This window comes from Cydia strobilella, chromosome 24 (genome assembly GCF_947568885.1).
Source record: "Cydia strobilella chromosome 24, ilCydStro3.1, whole genome shotgun sequence".
Taxonomy (NCBI): Eukaryota; Metazoa; Arthropoda; class Insecta; order Lepidoptera; family Tortricidae; genus Cydia; species Cydia strobilella.
This window is the reverse complement of record NC_086064.1, coordinates 4,499,157-4,517,066: the sequence shown is the minus strand read 5'-3', so window position 1 is coordinate 4,517,066 and position 17,910 is coordinate 4,499,157. Positions and strand designations below refer to the sequence as shown.

At 41.8% G+C, this 17,910-nt stretch overlaps 1 protein-coding gene across 5 annotated transcripts in view; it reads right to left on the bottom strand.

Moving 5' to 3' along the window:
* LOC134752111 (interleukin enhancer-binding factor 2 homolog) overlaps window positions 1–17,910 on the bottom strand; it is a 141,756-nt gene that overhangs the window by 5,058 nt on the left and 118,788 nt on the right. For 2 of the 5 annotated variants that reach the window (XR_010128734.1, XM_063687676.1), the window contains exons 21-26: window positions 17,246–17,453; window positions 16,099–16,302; window positions 15,191–15,345; window positions 14,360–14,522; window positions 9,028–9,123; window positions 8,519–8,662 (exon numbers count right to left, since the gene is read on the bottom strand). Coding sequence is in view for 4 of the 5 variants with exons in the window: in XM_063687676.1 (XP_063543746.1) it covers window positions 8,519–8,662; window positions 9,028–9,123; window positions 14,360–14,522; window positions 15,191–15,345; window positions 16,099–16,302; window positions 17,246–17,453 (970 nt within the window). In the remaining variant the exon portion in view is untranslated. Of the gene's footprint in view, window positions 1–5,359; window positions 6,787–8,518; window positions 8,663–9,027; window positions 9,124–14,359; window positions 14,523–15,190; window positions 15,346–16,098; window positions 16,303–17,245; window positions 17,454–17,910 lie in introns of those variants that run through there. The other 3 variants (XM_063687675.1, XM_063687673.1, XM_063687677.1) reach the window with 3 other exon arrangements.

The window sequence follows — 17,910 nt, the reverse complement described above, 5'->3', positions numbered from 1 at the left end:
TCTCGCGTAAGCCTGTTTGCGCTCATATCCGCTTTCACGACATCGAGCCATCGCTTTTTTGGTCTGCCCTGGGGTCGGGGGCCATGATTGTCATATTATCATTAGTCATAATTTGGTTTTTCTCAGAAACGCGTAACTTTTCAGGATTGCCATAAAACAAACCTAACCTAACCTATCTATATGATAACCCGAGGAAAATCCTGAAAAGTTAACGGTTTCAGAATTATGACTAATGATAATATGACAATCATTACATTATGACTTTCAATAATTATGTCAAACTAACAAACAAAGGGACCCCCAAATACAGTCTACCGAACCAGTTTGTCAGCTAAAATGTATTGTTAACCAAAAATTTTACATATTACAGAAAATCTTACAAAAATGGCTGGATATTGTCGGAATTAGACTTTAACATCGTAATAATATGACCCAGAATCCGAGTCTCGTACACATAATGAGGCAAATATGTGGTTTATATGTAGTGATCGGTAACGTTTTAATTTCATGGCAGCGTTGATTTAAAGGAATCTGTAAAGTAAAATTCAGCTGAAATTATTAATTATGTTTAATAACCTCTGTATCATCATTCGCTTGCCCTTGTCCCATTCACTTGGGGTCGGCGCAGCATGTCTTTTTCTTCCATACATCTCTGTCACCCGTCATCTCATCATTCACTTGCGTTAGTTTCATATCATCTTTCACACAGTCCATCCACCTTTTCCTCGGTTTTCCTCTCCTCGTACTTCCCTCCACATTCATTCTTAATACCTTTCTCGTCACATGACTTTCATCCCTCCGCATCACATGCCCGTACCATGCTAGGCGATTTGCCCTTACTTTTTCTGTTATGGGTGCAACTTTCAGGCTTCCTCTTATATACTCATTCCTTATCCTATCCATTCTCGTCACGCCACACATCCACCTTAACATTCTCATCTCCGCTACATGCAATCTCTTTTCATCCTTCACCTTTAGGCCCAACACTCTGATCCATACATGACGACAGGTCTTATGATCGTTTTATAAATTTTACCCTTCAACCGAAGGGGCATACGGGCGTCACAAATGGTTCCCGTAACCTGTCGCCATTTCATCCATCCTGTGCTAATCCGGTTTTTCACGTCGCGGTCAATATCGCCATCGCACTGTACGAGCGAACCGAGGTACTTGAAGTCGGAGCAGACCGGCAATGTAACGCTATCGAGTTCTATGGCAGCAAAACTGGAGAGACCGCCAAAATCGCAGAACATGTGTTCTGTTTTAGATCTGCTGATCTTTAGGCCAACATTCTCCAATTTTTGCCGCCATTTCTCAAGTCTGCTCTGCACCTCTAGTTCGTTTTCACCTACAAGCACAATGTCATCAGCAAACAGCATACACCAAGGTGCCTCCTCCTGTATGTCCGATGACAATAACCTAATAATAACCATGATAATAACCTCTGTATATGAACGTTAATTGATCGTCTCCTTTAAAATTGTTACTTTACTTTAAATCGAACACGCTACCATGAACTTAAAACGGTGTTACTTGTTACCGATCAATACTTACGAGTATAAATGTGGTATTTTCTATAAAAAGGGACCTTATTGTTGATGGCGCTTACGCCATTATAAACGATGCCCCGATGTAAATACAATGCTGCGCGACGCTGTGCGGCGTAAGCGCCATCGACAATAAGGTCCCTTTTCATAGAAAATGCCCCAAATATGTTTAAAACAATATCGAAATATGTAATCAATCGTATAGCACCCAGACTAGGCTGATTTTATTAAAATTTGAGATAAGCCAAATCGTTCATATCAATGTTCTTAATATAGAAGTATCAAAATTCTAACATACTGTAAAAATGGAAGATCTCCACTTAATAAATTTCTATTGCTGTATTTTATAAAGCCCGATCAAAAGGAATGGCACATCCGTCTACCCGTGATTTCGTTTAAAATCAATGTGGGGAAGACCAGATAAATTGATTGCTGGGAAACCCGTCATCGGGCAAGAACTCTCTCCTTTGTATACGTACGTCGCTCAAACACAGTCAGAGAGGAAGTGCTTCACTCCTGCTCCACCGATATGTTTACAAACGCAAGAGTTTAAAGCGACGAAAGAGCGCGTAGACGGTCTTTTCCACATTGATCTTATTTATATTAAAATATCTTTTTGTGATGTTGTATATTTAATATAATAACTACCTTAAATGATTCGTTATAAATGGAATGTATTAGGTAACATTTTTGAAATGCGAGTTCTAATGCTATGTATAAAACACCTCGGTTTAAATAATTTACTATAAACTACCTTATTTAATTAAAAATATGTCCAACGTGTTAATAAAACTCGTAAACAACGAACAAGGCTTTGGATTCAGGCACATCGAATAATTTAATTCTACGCAATCTAAATAAAATAGCTAGAAAACTTCATATACGGTCAAGGAATTTAATTTCTGACCCTTTTCGTACTTTGTCACAGTGACAATAGTAACTACCAGGGACCGGCCCGCTATCCCTTATCGGGGTTTTATAAGGGTATTGCATAAGGCTTAACTCACCATACCCTTTGCCAGACGAAACCCTTTGTTTTGGTTTTAAAAACCCTTATATAAAGCTACCATATTTGAGTAATCAGTAGCCCAAATACCCTTACAAAACCCTTATCATCCGCTCACCAACACCTTGCATATTGCTTATAAGGGTTAGCCTTATAAAGGGCTTCACTTTTAGCATATAAGCGTGCTAATTTAAGTCTTCTACCTTGTTCATAAAGCACACATTACTTCGAATCCGAGCGATCGTCGGCGGCGACGGCGGCGTTCTTTGACTAGACACGTATTTTCTTTCCTTTTCATACACTACCGTAGATATATACTAATCCTGTCTCTTTCACGCAAAGGGAAACCTTTATAAAAAGCGCTTAAAGATAAGGGTAACCCTTATTAAGAGCTAGCCTTATTTTTGGTTAGCTCTTCGGTAAGGGTTAGTCAAAGGTAAGGGTATGAATGGGCTTGCAGTTCAATAGGGAAAGTCTTTCAATGCGTTAGCCGTGTTTAAGTGTCGCCCATTGAAAGGGTTTTATCGCGGAAAGGGTTGTCCGGTCCCTGGTAACTACATATGTTGTGCCTAGCGACTTTCGTATTAATCGTATTGATTGTCACTGCGACAAGGTACGAAGTGGGTCGGAAATTAAATTAATTGACTATACAAAGGGTCTTACTCTTTTTTTTTACCTATCCCTCAAAATATCGACCGCGACAATGATAATACTAAAGCAGTTCTTGAATGCGAAACCCTCTCACTTGCACCATCCCACTTACCCGGGGTTAACCGGTTAAACCCTTAACTCAAATTGTACTGGTAACATTGGTAACTTCAGGTTTAACCGGTTAACTCCGGGTTAGTGGGATGGTGCAAGTAGCGCTTGAGTATTACCAACTTGTACATTTCTAGATGTATTTTCTATTTTATACACGTATTGTTGCCGGCCGCTTAGAAGTCAATTTTACATGCAAAGATTGGTTGATTGTATAAGAGGTGGAAAGTTGAACAAAAATCGTGCCCACGAGTTTCACACGTGATGTAAACAGCGCTGTACGATGCAATAATTTCTGTAGTACCTACTCCTACATAAATGTCAAGTCAACTTTGTCAAAATTTGACTAACTACAAGTTACCGCATATTGTAGGAACCATCAAAGATAGATATAACTCCGTAATAGATGGATACAGTCTAAGGAAAAAACGTGCCTCGAAAATCAAGAAAATTTGATTCTCGTTAAGAGGTCGCTACTAGCTTTGGCCAACTGTCGTATAGATGGTGTTGACGGTTTCGTTTGTTATTTAACAATTTTAACGCATATCAGTGAAAGAACATGGGTCAAAATCATAAAAATAATTAATGCATATAAAAAAAATCATTTATCTATATTTAAATACATTTTATCGTATTTTTATAAATCATCATTTTTAGTTTTAAAGTGTGTCGACAGATGGCAGTGAATTTACTGGGGTTACAAAATTTACTATGACAGTACCGCTCTAGTATAAGTTACTCTATGGAACCATACAGCGTCATCTATATCAACTGTCAAATTCGAAGCATGAATTAAGTCTAATCCATAAATCCATTCATAAAGTTTTGCGTCTCTTAAAAAGCTCTGTTAAATGTTGTCTATTTCTAACAAACAAAAATGTTAAAATGACGGATAGGGACCAACTATTATCAACGGTTTGTTAGATAGGACAGACGTTTATAAATAATAGACTTAGTGCCAGTTGCACCATCCGCACTTAACAGACTGATCAACGGCAACCGGCGCGCCGCGGCGGTTTGCTATGAAACTTTCCATACAATGAAATTTAGCGAACTCTTTAACGATCACAAACAGTTGGTGCAACCGACCCTTAACCTCGTAAGGCCCATCATACAAATTCAAATATAATTTATTTCGGATACAAAATAACCCTATTTTTAATTTGAACCTTGCTGTATAGAAGTTTAGGGTGACTTTCGTTTGTTTTAGAAAACAATGAAACAAAAAAAATGCTACTTCATTTAGTTAGTGTAAGGTTCAAATTAGATTGAAACAGAGTATACATTTAATGCACATTGGGCCTTACGAGGTTAACAATAAATCAATGAATATTTGGTTCGAATATATTATTAATGACAATTTAAGTATCAAAATAGACATCTAAAAGGCGGGCAACATTAATATATAATTGTATATGCCTAAAAATACTGCACATAAAGAAATATTACATTATTCTTTATAGTTTATTGATTTGCACTAATTAATTTAAAATAATTATACATTAATTGCATTTTGTTGAAGAACACGTCGGGGAAGCAAAGCGTATTTTTACAGTTTTAATTTGGCAAGGTGAAGGAAGATCGTGTTATTACTACCTAAAATGGCATATTTAATCTGACTATAATTTTATAAATTAAGTTAACATGAAGAAATCTGACGTTGCAAATATAACCCTCTAATATTTATTATAAACTTTGTTCATCAATCCGTAAAGATTAGTTATTTTGATAAAAAATTGATTATATGGCATGAGTACATTTGAACATTTTATCTGAACAATGCAGTTTGTATGTATGCAAAGAAAATTAAGAATAATATTCCAATTATGAAATAAAACTATGAAAACGGTTTATATCGCGTATATTGAATTTATAATACATCCCGACGTTTCGAACCGTTGACCACGAACGCTGTAAAGAGTTCGAAACGTCGGGATGTATTATAAATTCAATATACGCGATATAATCCGTTTTCATAGTTTTATTTCATGAGTAACTATCGCGGTAACCGAAGACAATAATATTCCAATTAATTAAATAAGTTTCGTTTTGTAAAGCAACGCCGGATTATTTTTGAACTATGTACTAATAATATACTAATGTAGCAAAAACAGCACTATTTATCACCCAAATTATTTTGTTTCTCCTTACAGGAAACCTTTTCTACTCAAAATAGGAATGTATTCATTAATTTGAACATAAGGCACTTGTAAGCATGCTACTCAACTGGCAAGATTTAAAATTTTACTGACTGGTATTAAGCCTTTAATGGTTAATAAAAATTACCTACTCCCATAAACTAGTCTTTATAGCATCCAAAATGGCAGGCGTTTTTATAGCTTTGCATATACTTATATGTATAGATAGAAAATAATAAGTATAACCCGTGTAAGACGTTTAGCCCGATATAAAATATAATAGGCAACACCACCATAGCTATATGGACGAAATGTTTTTTAAGTGGTATTGTTACGATAGTCTGGTGACAATATCAATTCTCCATTGACAAGTAAGAAATGGCCTTACTAGGTCACAAAATAACTTGATGACATCACTAGATCCTCGGATATTTTAAAGTTACGCCGTGGTATCCGATGGTCCGTCAGTCTTCAACGTCTTTAGATTGACCGTGGACAGCTGACTGACGGGCACGCTGGCCGAATCGCTGTAAGTATTCGAGCCACGCACGGGCCCCCATCTGCTGAAATGTTTAGTTAATACTCCGTCGTAGTCCAAATCGCTACCTTCCTGCGAAGAGCAAGTAGCTACCGTGCTGGTGCTTTTGACTGTATCGTATTTGCTGTCTATAGATGGGAGGTCTATCATGACGGCTTCTAGAGCTCTGTCTTGTTTCAAACTCTGCTGAGATATGCTGCGTTTCATGCCAGTTTCCTCAGTTTGTCTGAAAAGTTGTTGGGACATACTCTGCCTGTTAAGTTTCTTATTAAAGTTTACTGGGCTTTTTGCTCTTATTACAGGTTTATTAATAGCCGGTTTTGAGCGTTCTATTTTTCTAGATTCCTCGGCGATGCTCCTTTGTTTTGGTTCGTAGAAGTCGTTCCCGTAGGCCATTATAGGGTCTCTTCTCTCGTCTGCGCCAGAGAATACTGATAAGCCTGATATTTTCTCTGAGACTAGCTTTAGATTGGACGTGGATCCGTACCTCTGTTCTTTAGTGAGCTTGCCGCGTTTAGTTGTGTTATTAGCGCTGGTCGCAGCGGATTTAGTAGCTCGGTGATTAAGAGGGCTAATGCTCCTCCGTCGAGTGTTTGGAGTGTTAGCGATCAAGTTAAGACTTGTTCTGGAGCGGCTAAGGGAGCCCATGAAGGAGTTTCTCTGGTGGTAGGCTGTTAGGACGTGTTGTAGGACATTCTTAGGCCAGGGAGCGTCTAGATAGATAGTGCGGTCCGGGATAGGCCTTCCGTACTTGGCCTCGTGGTCGTCCAGCTGCTTGGCGAAGGTTTGAATGAGCGTCTGCAGAAAAGGGCCGGTTTAGTGTGGGCGGCGGTGGACGGCACACACATAGAGCCTGGGGAATGTGGTTTGGAACGCGTATCGTGGAGGAATACTAGGCAAATGCCTGGACTATAAAATATAAAACAATATCATGGCATTGGTTGAGCAAACAAGGTCATCCGAATGATAATTGCCTCTGAATTCTTATTCTACGTTGCTCTGAGAAAAAAAATAGGAAACCTTTTAATTTAATCTTTATTGATCAAGAAAATGTACAGAAGGAGGTCTTAATGCTATAATCGCATTCTATACCAGTTAACCTTTAGGAAAAGCAGATAAATTGGTCTTTTTATCAACATTTCTTCATATAAGTAATCTTTAGGTATTCATTTCAAGAAAGCTTCTACATTCTTATGTCTGTTCGTTTGTCTGTTTCGCATCCAAAAAATCAATATTAGTATATTTCATACGCGTTCCAAAACCACTTGAACATAATAAACGGTACAACCTGCGACGTACACAACCCCAACCTGCCAGTAACAATACATTTCTCCTGGGTTCCTGTAGAGTTCCTATATTTCTGGACCCGACCACCAATTAGTGAAGCTACAGCATGCCACGACCATGCCCCGTGTTACATGCTCCAAAACATGCCAGGTATGTACAAGATTGAGTACAGTCAAGATCAATAGTTCATTTTGTACAGACGCCATTAGATTTATCGGAGCGGTCAAGATGCAAAAAAATATCTGAACAACTTGATAACAGAGGCTTTGTTCAGATATTTGTGATCACGTTGGCCGCTCAGATATATCTGGTGGCGACTGTACATCGTTGTAATAAATGGGTAGGCCTACCGCCTCTATGGCAACGCCACATTAATTTCCAATTTACCTCACTACAGATTTAACTTAGACAAAATTTAATATAATAATTTTTTTTCGTACTTAATCATTATTAAATGTTGTATGAGTAAAAAGTGTAAAATTTATAGAATAACTAATAATTTTGACTGTACACGCATGCATACATCGCGCAATTAACACATATAATGTATGAATGGATGGTCTTTTTACACAGTGTTGTTATAGGTCTGATACGGGCGAAATACGTAAAGTTGTCTAATATAATTAAAAAAAAAAAAAACATTTCAGTTGAATCTATCACAGTACCATAATTTGATCCTTTGTTCTTTTATCCTTTATTTACTAAGTATCTTTCATAGTGTTCAATAACTAATGAATCTGCAATATTAGAACAAGTTAAAAGATGAAGAAAGTTTATATCATAGATTTGAACTTAATTAACAACATCGACAACTTCCAAATTGTTACTGGAGTGTAGTAATTGGGTGATTTTTGAACCACAAGTCGAATTTTAACTGTTGTTAGACATACTAACAATAAATAATTTCACAAGTGAGTCTAAACCGTGAAATTACTTAACCCAACAAGTTTTTAAGGGCTGAGTATGTCAAACTCTTCATCTAAATCGTTGACCGGTTATCCTACTTTTCAGAGCGCATTAAAAAAAATTTGACCTTTCGTATGTTAACCTCCATATTAAATCAGCGCCGCATCGTTGCCATTTAATTATAGGATATAACTATTGTATAGAAGGTTCAAATTCCTTTAAAGACTTATTTCGAGCAGCTGATCAGAATCCGCTAAGCCTACTTGTAACAAAGACCATCCCTCCAAAGCCATAGTAAAGTAGACCTTATAAAGACGTCATAGGGCACATCACTTACCATCTTGCGGTCGCCGAGGGTGGCGCGCCACTCCTTCAGCTCGTGCGAGTAGCGCTCCTCGACCGCCTTCATCTTGTTGCTCTCGTGGTTCATCAGCGCTTTGCGCTTCTCGTTTTGATACTGTTCGAGCTCGCGAAGCAATGCCTGAGGAAATATGTACATTTAGAAACATAAATACTTAGTGACTTTAGACCTCGCGAGCATAGCTTCATACAAATAAATGTATGACTCCGCCATTTTGATAAACTCCAAAAGCTGAACAGACAACAAAAGCTGAACAGACAATGAATCCTATTCAACTATTGAATCTGCTCACAAAATTACACAAAAAAACTCGCGCCGGGTGACGTCAATCACACTGTTAGTGCGAATGGTGCAACTGGCACTTATACAATCCAAGAAAAATCTTAACATCGCGATGTACAGAACAGCGCGGAGGGAACAGCGCCATCTAGCGGGTCATTGGTACACTAACTTTGCTATACAAGTTGTACAGTGTTAATACTGACCTCTCCGGCAGCCTTGAGCTCTTCTCTCGCCTTGGTATGTTTGGTGGCCAATCTCTGCTGCTCGGCACGATACCGCCGTTTCTCGTTCTCTTGGAACTAAAATAAAATAGATTCATTTAGTATACATATAGATAGTACTAATAAGTAGCACCAAACCTAGGTGACCGTTAGACCTTATCTTATTGTGACAAGGTTTCCAAAATATAAGTTTATGATGATATATGGCGCTTATTTCGGCTAAATGATTCAGATATTCAAATAGTAGAATAAATAAGATTATTCGCAATGTATCCTGGTCACGGCACCGCAACCACAATATGTAAACAACCCTTCCCTAAATGGATAGGATATTATTAGGATAAACGAAATAAATATAATACAAAGGAAAAAATCTAACCTAACCTAACCTAACCTAAAACCTATCTAAAATATTTTCATAAGAAAGTAATTTAATTTGTTCTTAGAGTATTCTATTAATCTCAATAAATTTACTATAAATCTCATTCTAGTGCCGCTGCGGTTTCAGTTTCGTAAATAGGCATTAATTGTAGGAATTCAATAAATACTGCCAAGCTTATACAGCCCTATGCTTAGGTTTTCATCCTGAGAACAAATATTATGTGGTTTACAAATTTGAACTCTATTCTAAATTACCTTCTTAGCCGTTCGGACCACTGCCTGTCCTTTGGCTAGCACTTTGTAGCTTCTTTTGCTATACGGATCTGAACTCTATTGTAAAGTACCTTCTTGAGGCGCTCGCGCTCGTCGTCGTGGTGCGCGCCGATGCGCAGCGACTCGCGGAACATCATCTCACCGTGGTTATTGTGCTATACGGATCTGAACTCTATTGCAAAGCACTACTGTTGAGCGTAGACTGTTTTTCCGATGAAGCTCGTACGCCGAAGACTGGAACGCGCTGACCGAAGTGAAGCTACCGCTGCCAATTACCTCAGAAATACCACCACCATGTTACCGGGTTAGTGTGAGGGTTAGTAAGAACACTTATTTTAGGGTTAATAAGATGTTAAGTGTTGACTAGTTGTTGACGGACTGACGAGGCTAGGTTGGGCAGTCATATTTATACGAGAGCGCGACCGCGCCCCGCCCACTGTGTCACGTGGGTGTGTTGTGCAGAGTCAGTATCCATTTATTGGCCAATCAGCTTACGCTATTTTACAAAGTTAGGGAATAGGTAATATTTATTGTGGGACATTGATTCTTATAACTATGCACAAAAAAGAAGTAAAACATATAAAAGTAAAAACATAAACACACGAAATGGAAATAAAACAGTTATCACACAAACAGAATATAAAACAGAATCGTCAATTATTTACACGTTATTTTATGCCTAGACCTACTTATACCTATTCGCGACAGTTCTCCCCCACGTGTGTCAACACCGTATATAGTAGAGGAGCGTGTAGGAATAAGCCTGGAAACTGGGCAGCGGACGTCACCTGCGCTCGTGTGTACAATGGCTACTCTTATGTGGCCATCTGGGCCGTGAAAGAGTTGTGCGATTTCGCCTCTAGACCATTTACTTTGTGGCACGGAGCAGTCGATTACTGTGACGCTGTCGCCTACGTGCAATTTCTGTTTCTTGCTGTGTGAGTCGGGTTTATCCGTAGCTGCCGCGTTATATACTAGTGGATTCGTTTGAGGCCTTTCTAATGGTAAGTCGCCCACGGGAACCTTGAGGTTGGCCCCGCTACAGGTCCGACACCATTGGCGCTTACGTGATTTATAACGAACACTACCGCGCAGTCCGACTATGTGATATCTATGTTTCAGCTCGCTAATTAATGTCGAGTGATTGCTGTTGCACAGAGTGTGAAAATGATGGATCAACAGTTTGGCGAAGTCTTCCTTAGCGTGCAGGACGGGTACTTGCTTGCTTCCGACGTCTGTCACGATGACTCCGTATTCATCTAATTTTACTGCGATCGCTCGTAGCGGAGATTTTGTCGGTAGCGCGTGCCCAGCTTCCAGGGACTCCATCTCTTCTGGAAAGGCTTCATATTGGCTCCGTTTGATTAGCGATATTTCCGCAATAATCAAATCCCCTTTGTTCATCTCTGTGTCTATTTTCTTAGAGAGCATCTTGGCATTATTTACCTCGGCGGCAACCAGAACCCTAGCCGTGGCCCTAACTAAATGCGTGTATTCGGAAAAACATTTTACCTCAGGTAGGTACTCGAATTTACTTTTAGTTTTCATGTTTGGGCGAACGGACTTCGACATGCGTCGTCGCTTATGACGTATCGCGGCGTTGTCGACGACGGGCGCGAGCGTGCGTAGTGTGGACGATCGCGGCTTATAATCGCGTTTGGGTTCGGGTTCTACAACCCACCGAGAGGTTGCTCCTATTTGAGCGGGTTTGTTTCGGTCGAATAATGACGCTATTTCCCGTTTTGCAGGTAATATCGGAGTGGTGGGCACGTTCTTGAGCGGGTCTTGGAAGCTTTCGCTCCCCCACGCGAAAGACGTATTGCCTGCACCACTGCCAACGCTTGATATTACTGCGGGCTTATTCGACGCGAAAGAAATTGTATTTACTGCGCTCGTTGTGTTATTACCGTTCGCGGACGCGGCCGCGTTCAACCCGTGTAATAACTTATGGTGGCCTGCCTCGCATTGGCCGACGCCACACGCAACGTATTTACATTTAAATAGTTTATGATGCGCAGATTTTAAACAATTAAAACACAGCCTCGCTTCCTTCACTAGCTCCCATCTTTCAGGAATTGCTGCCGCCGTAAACTGTGCGCACGTGTCTACTGTATGTTCCTTTTCACAAATAGGGCACGTATTGCGCGGCGGAGTAGATTCGGACAATTCCTGGCGGAGTCTAGGTTCGGACGGTGTGGTTTGACTACTATCGCGATGTTTCGCGAGCGCGACGGTAGTATACTTTTTATTTTTAGGTTTGTACTCATCTTCGCGTGTATGAGTTTCGTGAATATCTGACTCCGAGCCACTACTACTACTACTATCGCGGGTAGACACGGGGGCGCGAGACCTATTAGGGAGAGTTCGACTCGATCGCTTAGATCCGCGCTCAAAAGACGCCGCATTTACAGTATAGCGCGATGTAGCTGGCCTATGTCGGTTGATGCGTTTGGCTGCAGTGCTAATTTCGTTCAAAAACTCCGATAATGCAACTAGACCGGGAGTTTGACTATTAGACTGCCTATATTTTGCCCATTCGTAACGCACAATCAGATTAAGTTTGTCCACGATTTTGTTTACAAGTTCAGGCGCGTGTAAGTACTGCTCTTGTCGCAGCGAACGTATGGTTGCGACGGCATTCGCAATATGTGCGGCGAAGGAAGCTATGTTCGCGTTGTCTTCTGACAAGCGCGGCATACGTTTTATATTATGCAACTCCGTTAACACAATTTCCTCCGGGTCGCCGAATTGCCGTTCTAGCGCCTCCATAATTTCGTACGGGTCCTGAACTGTGTACATAATTGATTTCACGGCGGTCCGAGCCTCGCCTTTGAGCGCGCGCCTAATACGACTTACGTTATTGACGGCACTAAACATGGGAGACGTGTCCTCGAACTCTGCCCTAAATGAAATCCATTCGGTTATATCTCCTCCGAATGAGGGTAACTCGGGCGGCTTATGGTAGATAGGTGCATAACTGCCGTGTGGCACCTCTAAATAACGCGGTTGCGGCCTACTAGTACCCCGCTCAATGGCGGCGGCGCGCGGCGGCGGCGCTGTCTCCTTCGGCAAGGGAATTTTACTATTCTCGATCGCGACGTCGTGCTCCTGTGGCCTACACTGTTGTCCTACCCAATTCCTAGTACGCCGTTCAGACTCGTCAGCCACGGTACTGCCTCTGTCAGAATTCGCCTCCAATTCGGCGATCTGCAGCTTTAATTTGGCAGTATCGGACTGCTTCTGAGCGACAACTAGAGCGGCTTTATGAACCTCGAGCTCGGCCATGAGCACCGATAATTGACTATCACGATCCCTATTTACCGATTCGCGACCTCTGATTGATCCACGAACAGACGGCGCCCGCGGCGGCGGCGGCGCGACCACGGGGTCTTTATTCACTAGCGTATTCGACCTACTGCGAACTACTACCGTATCTTCGAATGCGTTCGAGTGTACCGAATTGTTGTCTATCTCTCCACCGCTATTCACTTGGTTGCCGGTGGAGCCTTTGCTCCATGTATGTGTCTCGGTAGACGTGGTCTTGCCGGACGAGGGGGTAGGGGTCTCTGTGGGCGCGGGGGCAGGCGGGCCCTTAGCGCGCGGTCGAAGATTTCTCGTACTCTTCGTAGACATCTTCTTCTTTCTTGACACACACGCGGGGGGTCCCTAACTATATACAAATTTACCTGCCTAACACCTATGCCCTGACGCCACAGAGCGCAACGTCAGTGCCCCTAAGCGTAAATCCCTCGATGCACTGAATCTCCCGCAATGACAAAGTGCAATGCCTAGAGCGTTCGAAAGCAGTGTGATGGCATCACCATGTGACACATGCAACGAAAGTTGCCAGGACGCGTGAGTGGAGGAAAACCTACAACACAGCACGGTCCGACCGGCAAGCCGGTATAGTGGGGTATGGAGGGGTAATTGGGTAAGGGTCTGAGCCGAAGCGTACTTCAAGGCTCAGCGCGTTCGTTTTTCAAGCTTCTTTTTTCTATCTGAGTGGAGAAAAATCTCGACACTCAGCGCGTACTTGTTTCTTTGTTCTTTCTTCTATCTGAGTGGAGAAATTCTCAACACTCAGCGCGTACTTGTTTCTTTGTTCTTTATTCGGCTATCGAAGGACCATAATTGTTGAGCGTAGACTGTTTTTCCGATGAAGCTCGTACGCCGAAGACTGGAACGCGCTGACCGAAGTGAAGCTACCGCTGCCAATTACCTCAGAAATACCACCACCATGTTACCGGGTTAGTGTGAGGGTTAGTAAGAACACTTATTTTAGGGTTAATAAGATGTTAAGTGTTGACTAGTTGTTGACGGACTGACGAGGCTAGGTTGGGCAGTCATATTTATACGAGAGCGCGACCGCGCCCCGCCCACTGTGTCACGTGGGTGTGTTGTGCAGAGTCAGTATCCATTTATTGGCCAATCAGCTTACGCTATTTTACAAAGTTAGGGAATAGGTAATATTTATTGTGGGACATTGATTCTTATAACTATGCACAAAAAAGAAGTAAAACATATAAAAGTAAAAACATAAACACACGAAATGGAAATAAAACAGTTATCACACAAACAGAATATAAAACAGAATCGTCAATTATTTACACGTTATTTTATGCCTAGACCTACTTATACCTATTCGCGACAACTACAGTACCTTTTTGAGCCGCTCGCGCTCGTCGTCGTGGTGCGCGCCGATCCGCAGCGACTCGCGGAACATCATCTCGCGCGCGCGCATCTCGCCGCGGATGCGTTTGGGCAGCGAGCGCTTCTCCACCGCCTGGCCTTTGGCTAGCTCTTCTTCTTTGCGGGTGTTTTTTCTGAGAAACAGTACGGTGTGTTAAACAATATTTCTTAGAAGCATTTATAAGCTATCGTTCTTAAGACATTCACCATCTACTCATCAAAACGAGCTCAAAGTCAAAAATGTTGTGTTCATATAAACCAGAGTTGAATTTATCCTGTTGTAAACAGAGCTGGCAGGAGATTTGTATTGAGATGTCAAATTTCTCATATAAACCCCGAACCAGCTACTTACACAAAACCTGAGAATGGGCAGATGTGTGCGAGACAGCAACGTCGTCAGCCATGGGGCACATTAATTATTTGACAGTTATCAAACAGCATGAAAATTTGACCCCACAAAAGCTTATATTTCTGTCACATAGAGCACGATCGTCACTTTTGACGTCCTTTATTTATTTATTTAAAATGGCAGGAGGCAGGGTGAAAATGAAGTACCTGCTATACATATCTATACACAACTATATACTAAAAAACGTACTATCCGAAGATTGCAGGTTCGTGTCCTGTCACGGTCGCCATGTGAGGTGGGGGTTACGGCGGAGCTATCGCTATACTACACCACATTACTCTTCGAAGGCCGCAAAAATATGTGACACGCTCTTATGGCTCTACAAATAAGATCGTGTCAGATATTTTTGCAGCCTTCGTTGTGTAACATATGATTGCAGGTGACTGTACCTACCTTTTGATCTGCTCGAGTTCCTTGTCGTGTCGGACTAGCATCTGGTGTCGGCGCAGCAGGAACTCCTCCTTGAGCTGTCGCTTGGCCAGCTGGTGCCGCTCATGGATCTGCTTCTCTTCCAACTCCCAGAGGGCGGCTTCGCGGGTTCGCATTATCTGAGGGAAATTAAATTAGTTAAATTATTACTATTCAAAGGTGTAGCTTTGCTTAACCGCTTAGTCAGGCCCTCAGCACACGGAGCGTAAGAGACGCGTAAGCGTGTCGTAATGTCGTAAACAAGTTCAAACTAGGCCGCACACGAAGCGTCGTTGTAGCGTAGCGTATGAAATTTCTGTCGTCATTGAGCGTAATACAAGCGTAAAAAACAAAACTTTTGACATAAATAAACAAATATCTTCTTTATCTGACTAGAAAGTAAGATCGTCGATACATCTGCCGAAGACATCTGACGCCAGTGACGCCATGATTTCAACCAATGAGATTTCACTTATAAAACGATTACACTACTACTCTACGCGTCTCGTACTCGTAACGTTTTTACAATGCGTTACGCCCTATGCTGAGGGCCTAACTCCCCAGGTTAGTATTTTAGGGAGCGTGCGTAAATGTACAGAGACAGGGACGCATAGTACCTCATTTTTTTGCGTGAAAAATTATCATGATTAAGTTTCTGACGTTTCAAGCTGGTAGATCGTAGAACGCGCACGATCCCTATTGATCACGTAGATTCACGAGCCAAAATTGCTAGTGTGGTTTCACGCAAGGAACATCCACTGTTTGTTTTTAGTCCGCGTGCAAAGAAACTTCGACATACACTTTACGAGTGGAGGTCTTGAGTGTATTTGTAGCGTTTGTTCTTAATATATATCTCATTTCTCGGCCCTGTCGTGTATTAGTCGCGTACACACCTGTTGCCGCTGCTGCAGGTACTGCGTGTCGGTGAGCGCCTGCCGCTCGCGGTGGTGCTCGTGCATGCGCCGCAGCAGCGCGTCCCCGGCCTCGGCCAGCGACGCCACGAACGAGCGCTCGCGCTCCGCGTGCTCGGCGTCGAGCCGCGCTCGCCGCTGTCTGTACGCGTCCTTACGACGGTCCTTTGATACTAGCTCCACTTCCTGAGGACAAGGAATTCGAACGTTAAAAACTACGCACATGATACGACCATGAAATAAATGTGAAATATGTCTCTCCCACATGAACCTGTCATATATAAAAACTTGTTTATATTAATACCTTATAGTGTACGCTCGGACGCTCAGCGGCGACCAGTGGATCTGCACGAACACAAACAAATGCGAGGGGCCTCAGTACACGCTACTCAAATGCCGTAATACAAATGGCTAACTATTGTTTAATTCACAATTTAGCATTTAAACTATCATCCGACAGTTTCAATCGGGATGCGATGACAATTTTTTATATGGGGGCTGCCGTTCAACCCACCTACGGAGTGGCAGCTGATGTCTACGAGGGTTCATTACACATCGCCCTTAATCACTGTACGAGTTATCGAACGGGATGCGATAACTAGACGAAATTTGAGCCTATAGTCTATAAGGTCTATCTATATTCTATATACTAACTTACGCTCTTGGTACGCTTTCTGAACACCAACACTCATATGTGTAGTAAGTTAGTTTTTATTTGGGTAACTTACCCCGAAACTCCGAATCATCCCCGGACATCGGGTAATTCCGAAAAATCACACATAGTTTCATCATGGGTCTAAGCTAGCGTCCAGGTGCCTCGCTTACTGTGAGAATATGAACGAGTGAATGATGAATAATTTCTGTACTGTTACTTTTGTATAAGTGTGTTAATATTACGTAAATTGTAAGTGTAATTGGTGTAAACCGTTCTTGTAAATAAATAAAATAATAATAATAATCATATCAGACGCCAAAGGCCATTTTCGGAAGTACTCGACACTCGGATGTGACTCGGAGTTATTTTATTTTAAGTAATATGGTGCAAAAAAGGTACACGTGTTTATATAATTTTGGCAATCTTCACGGTTACGGATCCGTGTATAGCAGGGCGCTGTCTAGATGTTAATACCTGTTTGAGCAGCCTGAGCTCCTGTTTGAGCTGGTCCCTGAAGTGGCGGAGGTCCCGCTCGTGCTCGGCGCGCAGCCTCTTGGCGGCCTGGCGGAGCTCGGCCTCCAGCTGCTGCTCGGCGCGCTCGGCGGCGGCGCGCTGCGCGCGGGCGAGCGTCTCCAGGTCCGTCTCGTGCGCGCGCGCTAGTGACGCCAGCTCCGCTTCGAACCTAAAACAATAGTACATTATTGTCGAGGCTCGGAAGTAGCTACTTGCTGGCTGAGGATTCGTTTTAAACGGACGACCTTGGGAGTCCGTTTAATTGAATCCGAAGCCAGCAAGTAGCCTTCCAGCCGAGTCATATATAGTGCTTTTCTCAAAAATGGCGCAATAAATACAAATATAATAGAAATATTTTACCAAAACCAACGTTCTTATGTATATATTTTCACAGAAAAAAGTAATAAAATTTGCTTTGCCGCCGTTTTATTTTTTTTAATTAAAAATAGAAGTGTATTTTTCTGCTGAAAATACGCCAACCTATTTGAGACACCTAAATAGTCGCGGTACCAACATTATAATAATAAGTACTGATCATCTGTTTGGCTGTTTAATGGACCTATGCCTGCATTTGATATGGCCACTTCAACTTTTAAAAAATTTGGAACTCGACAAATAATGGAATT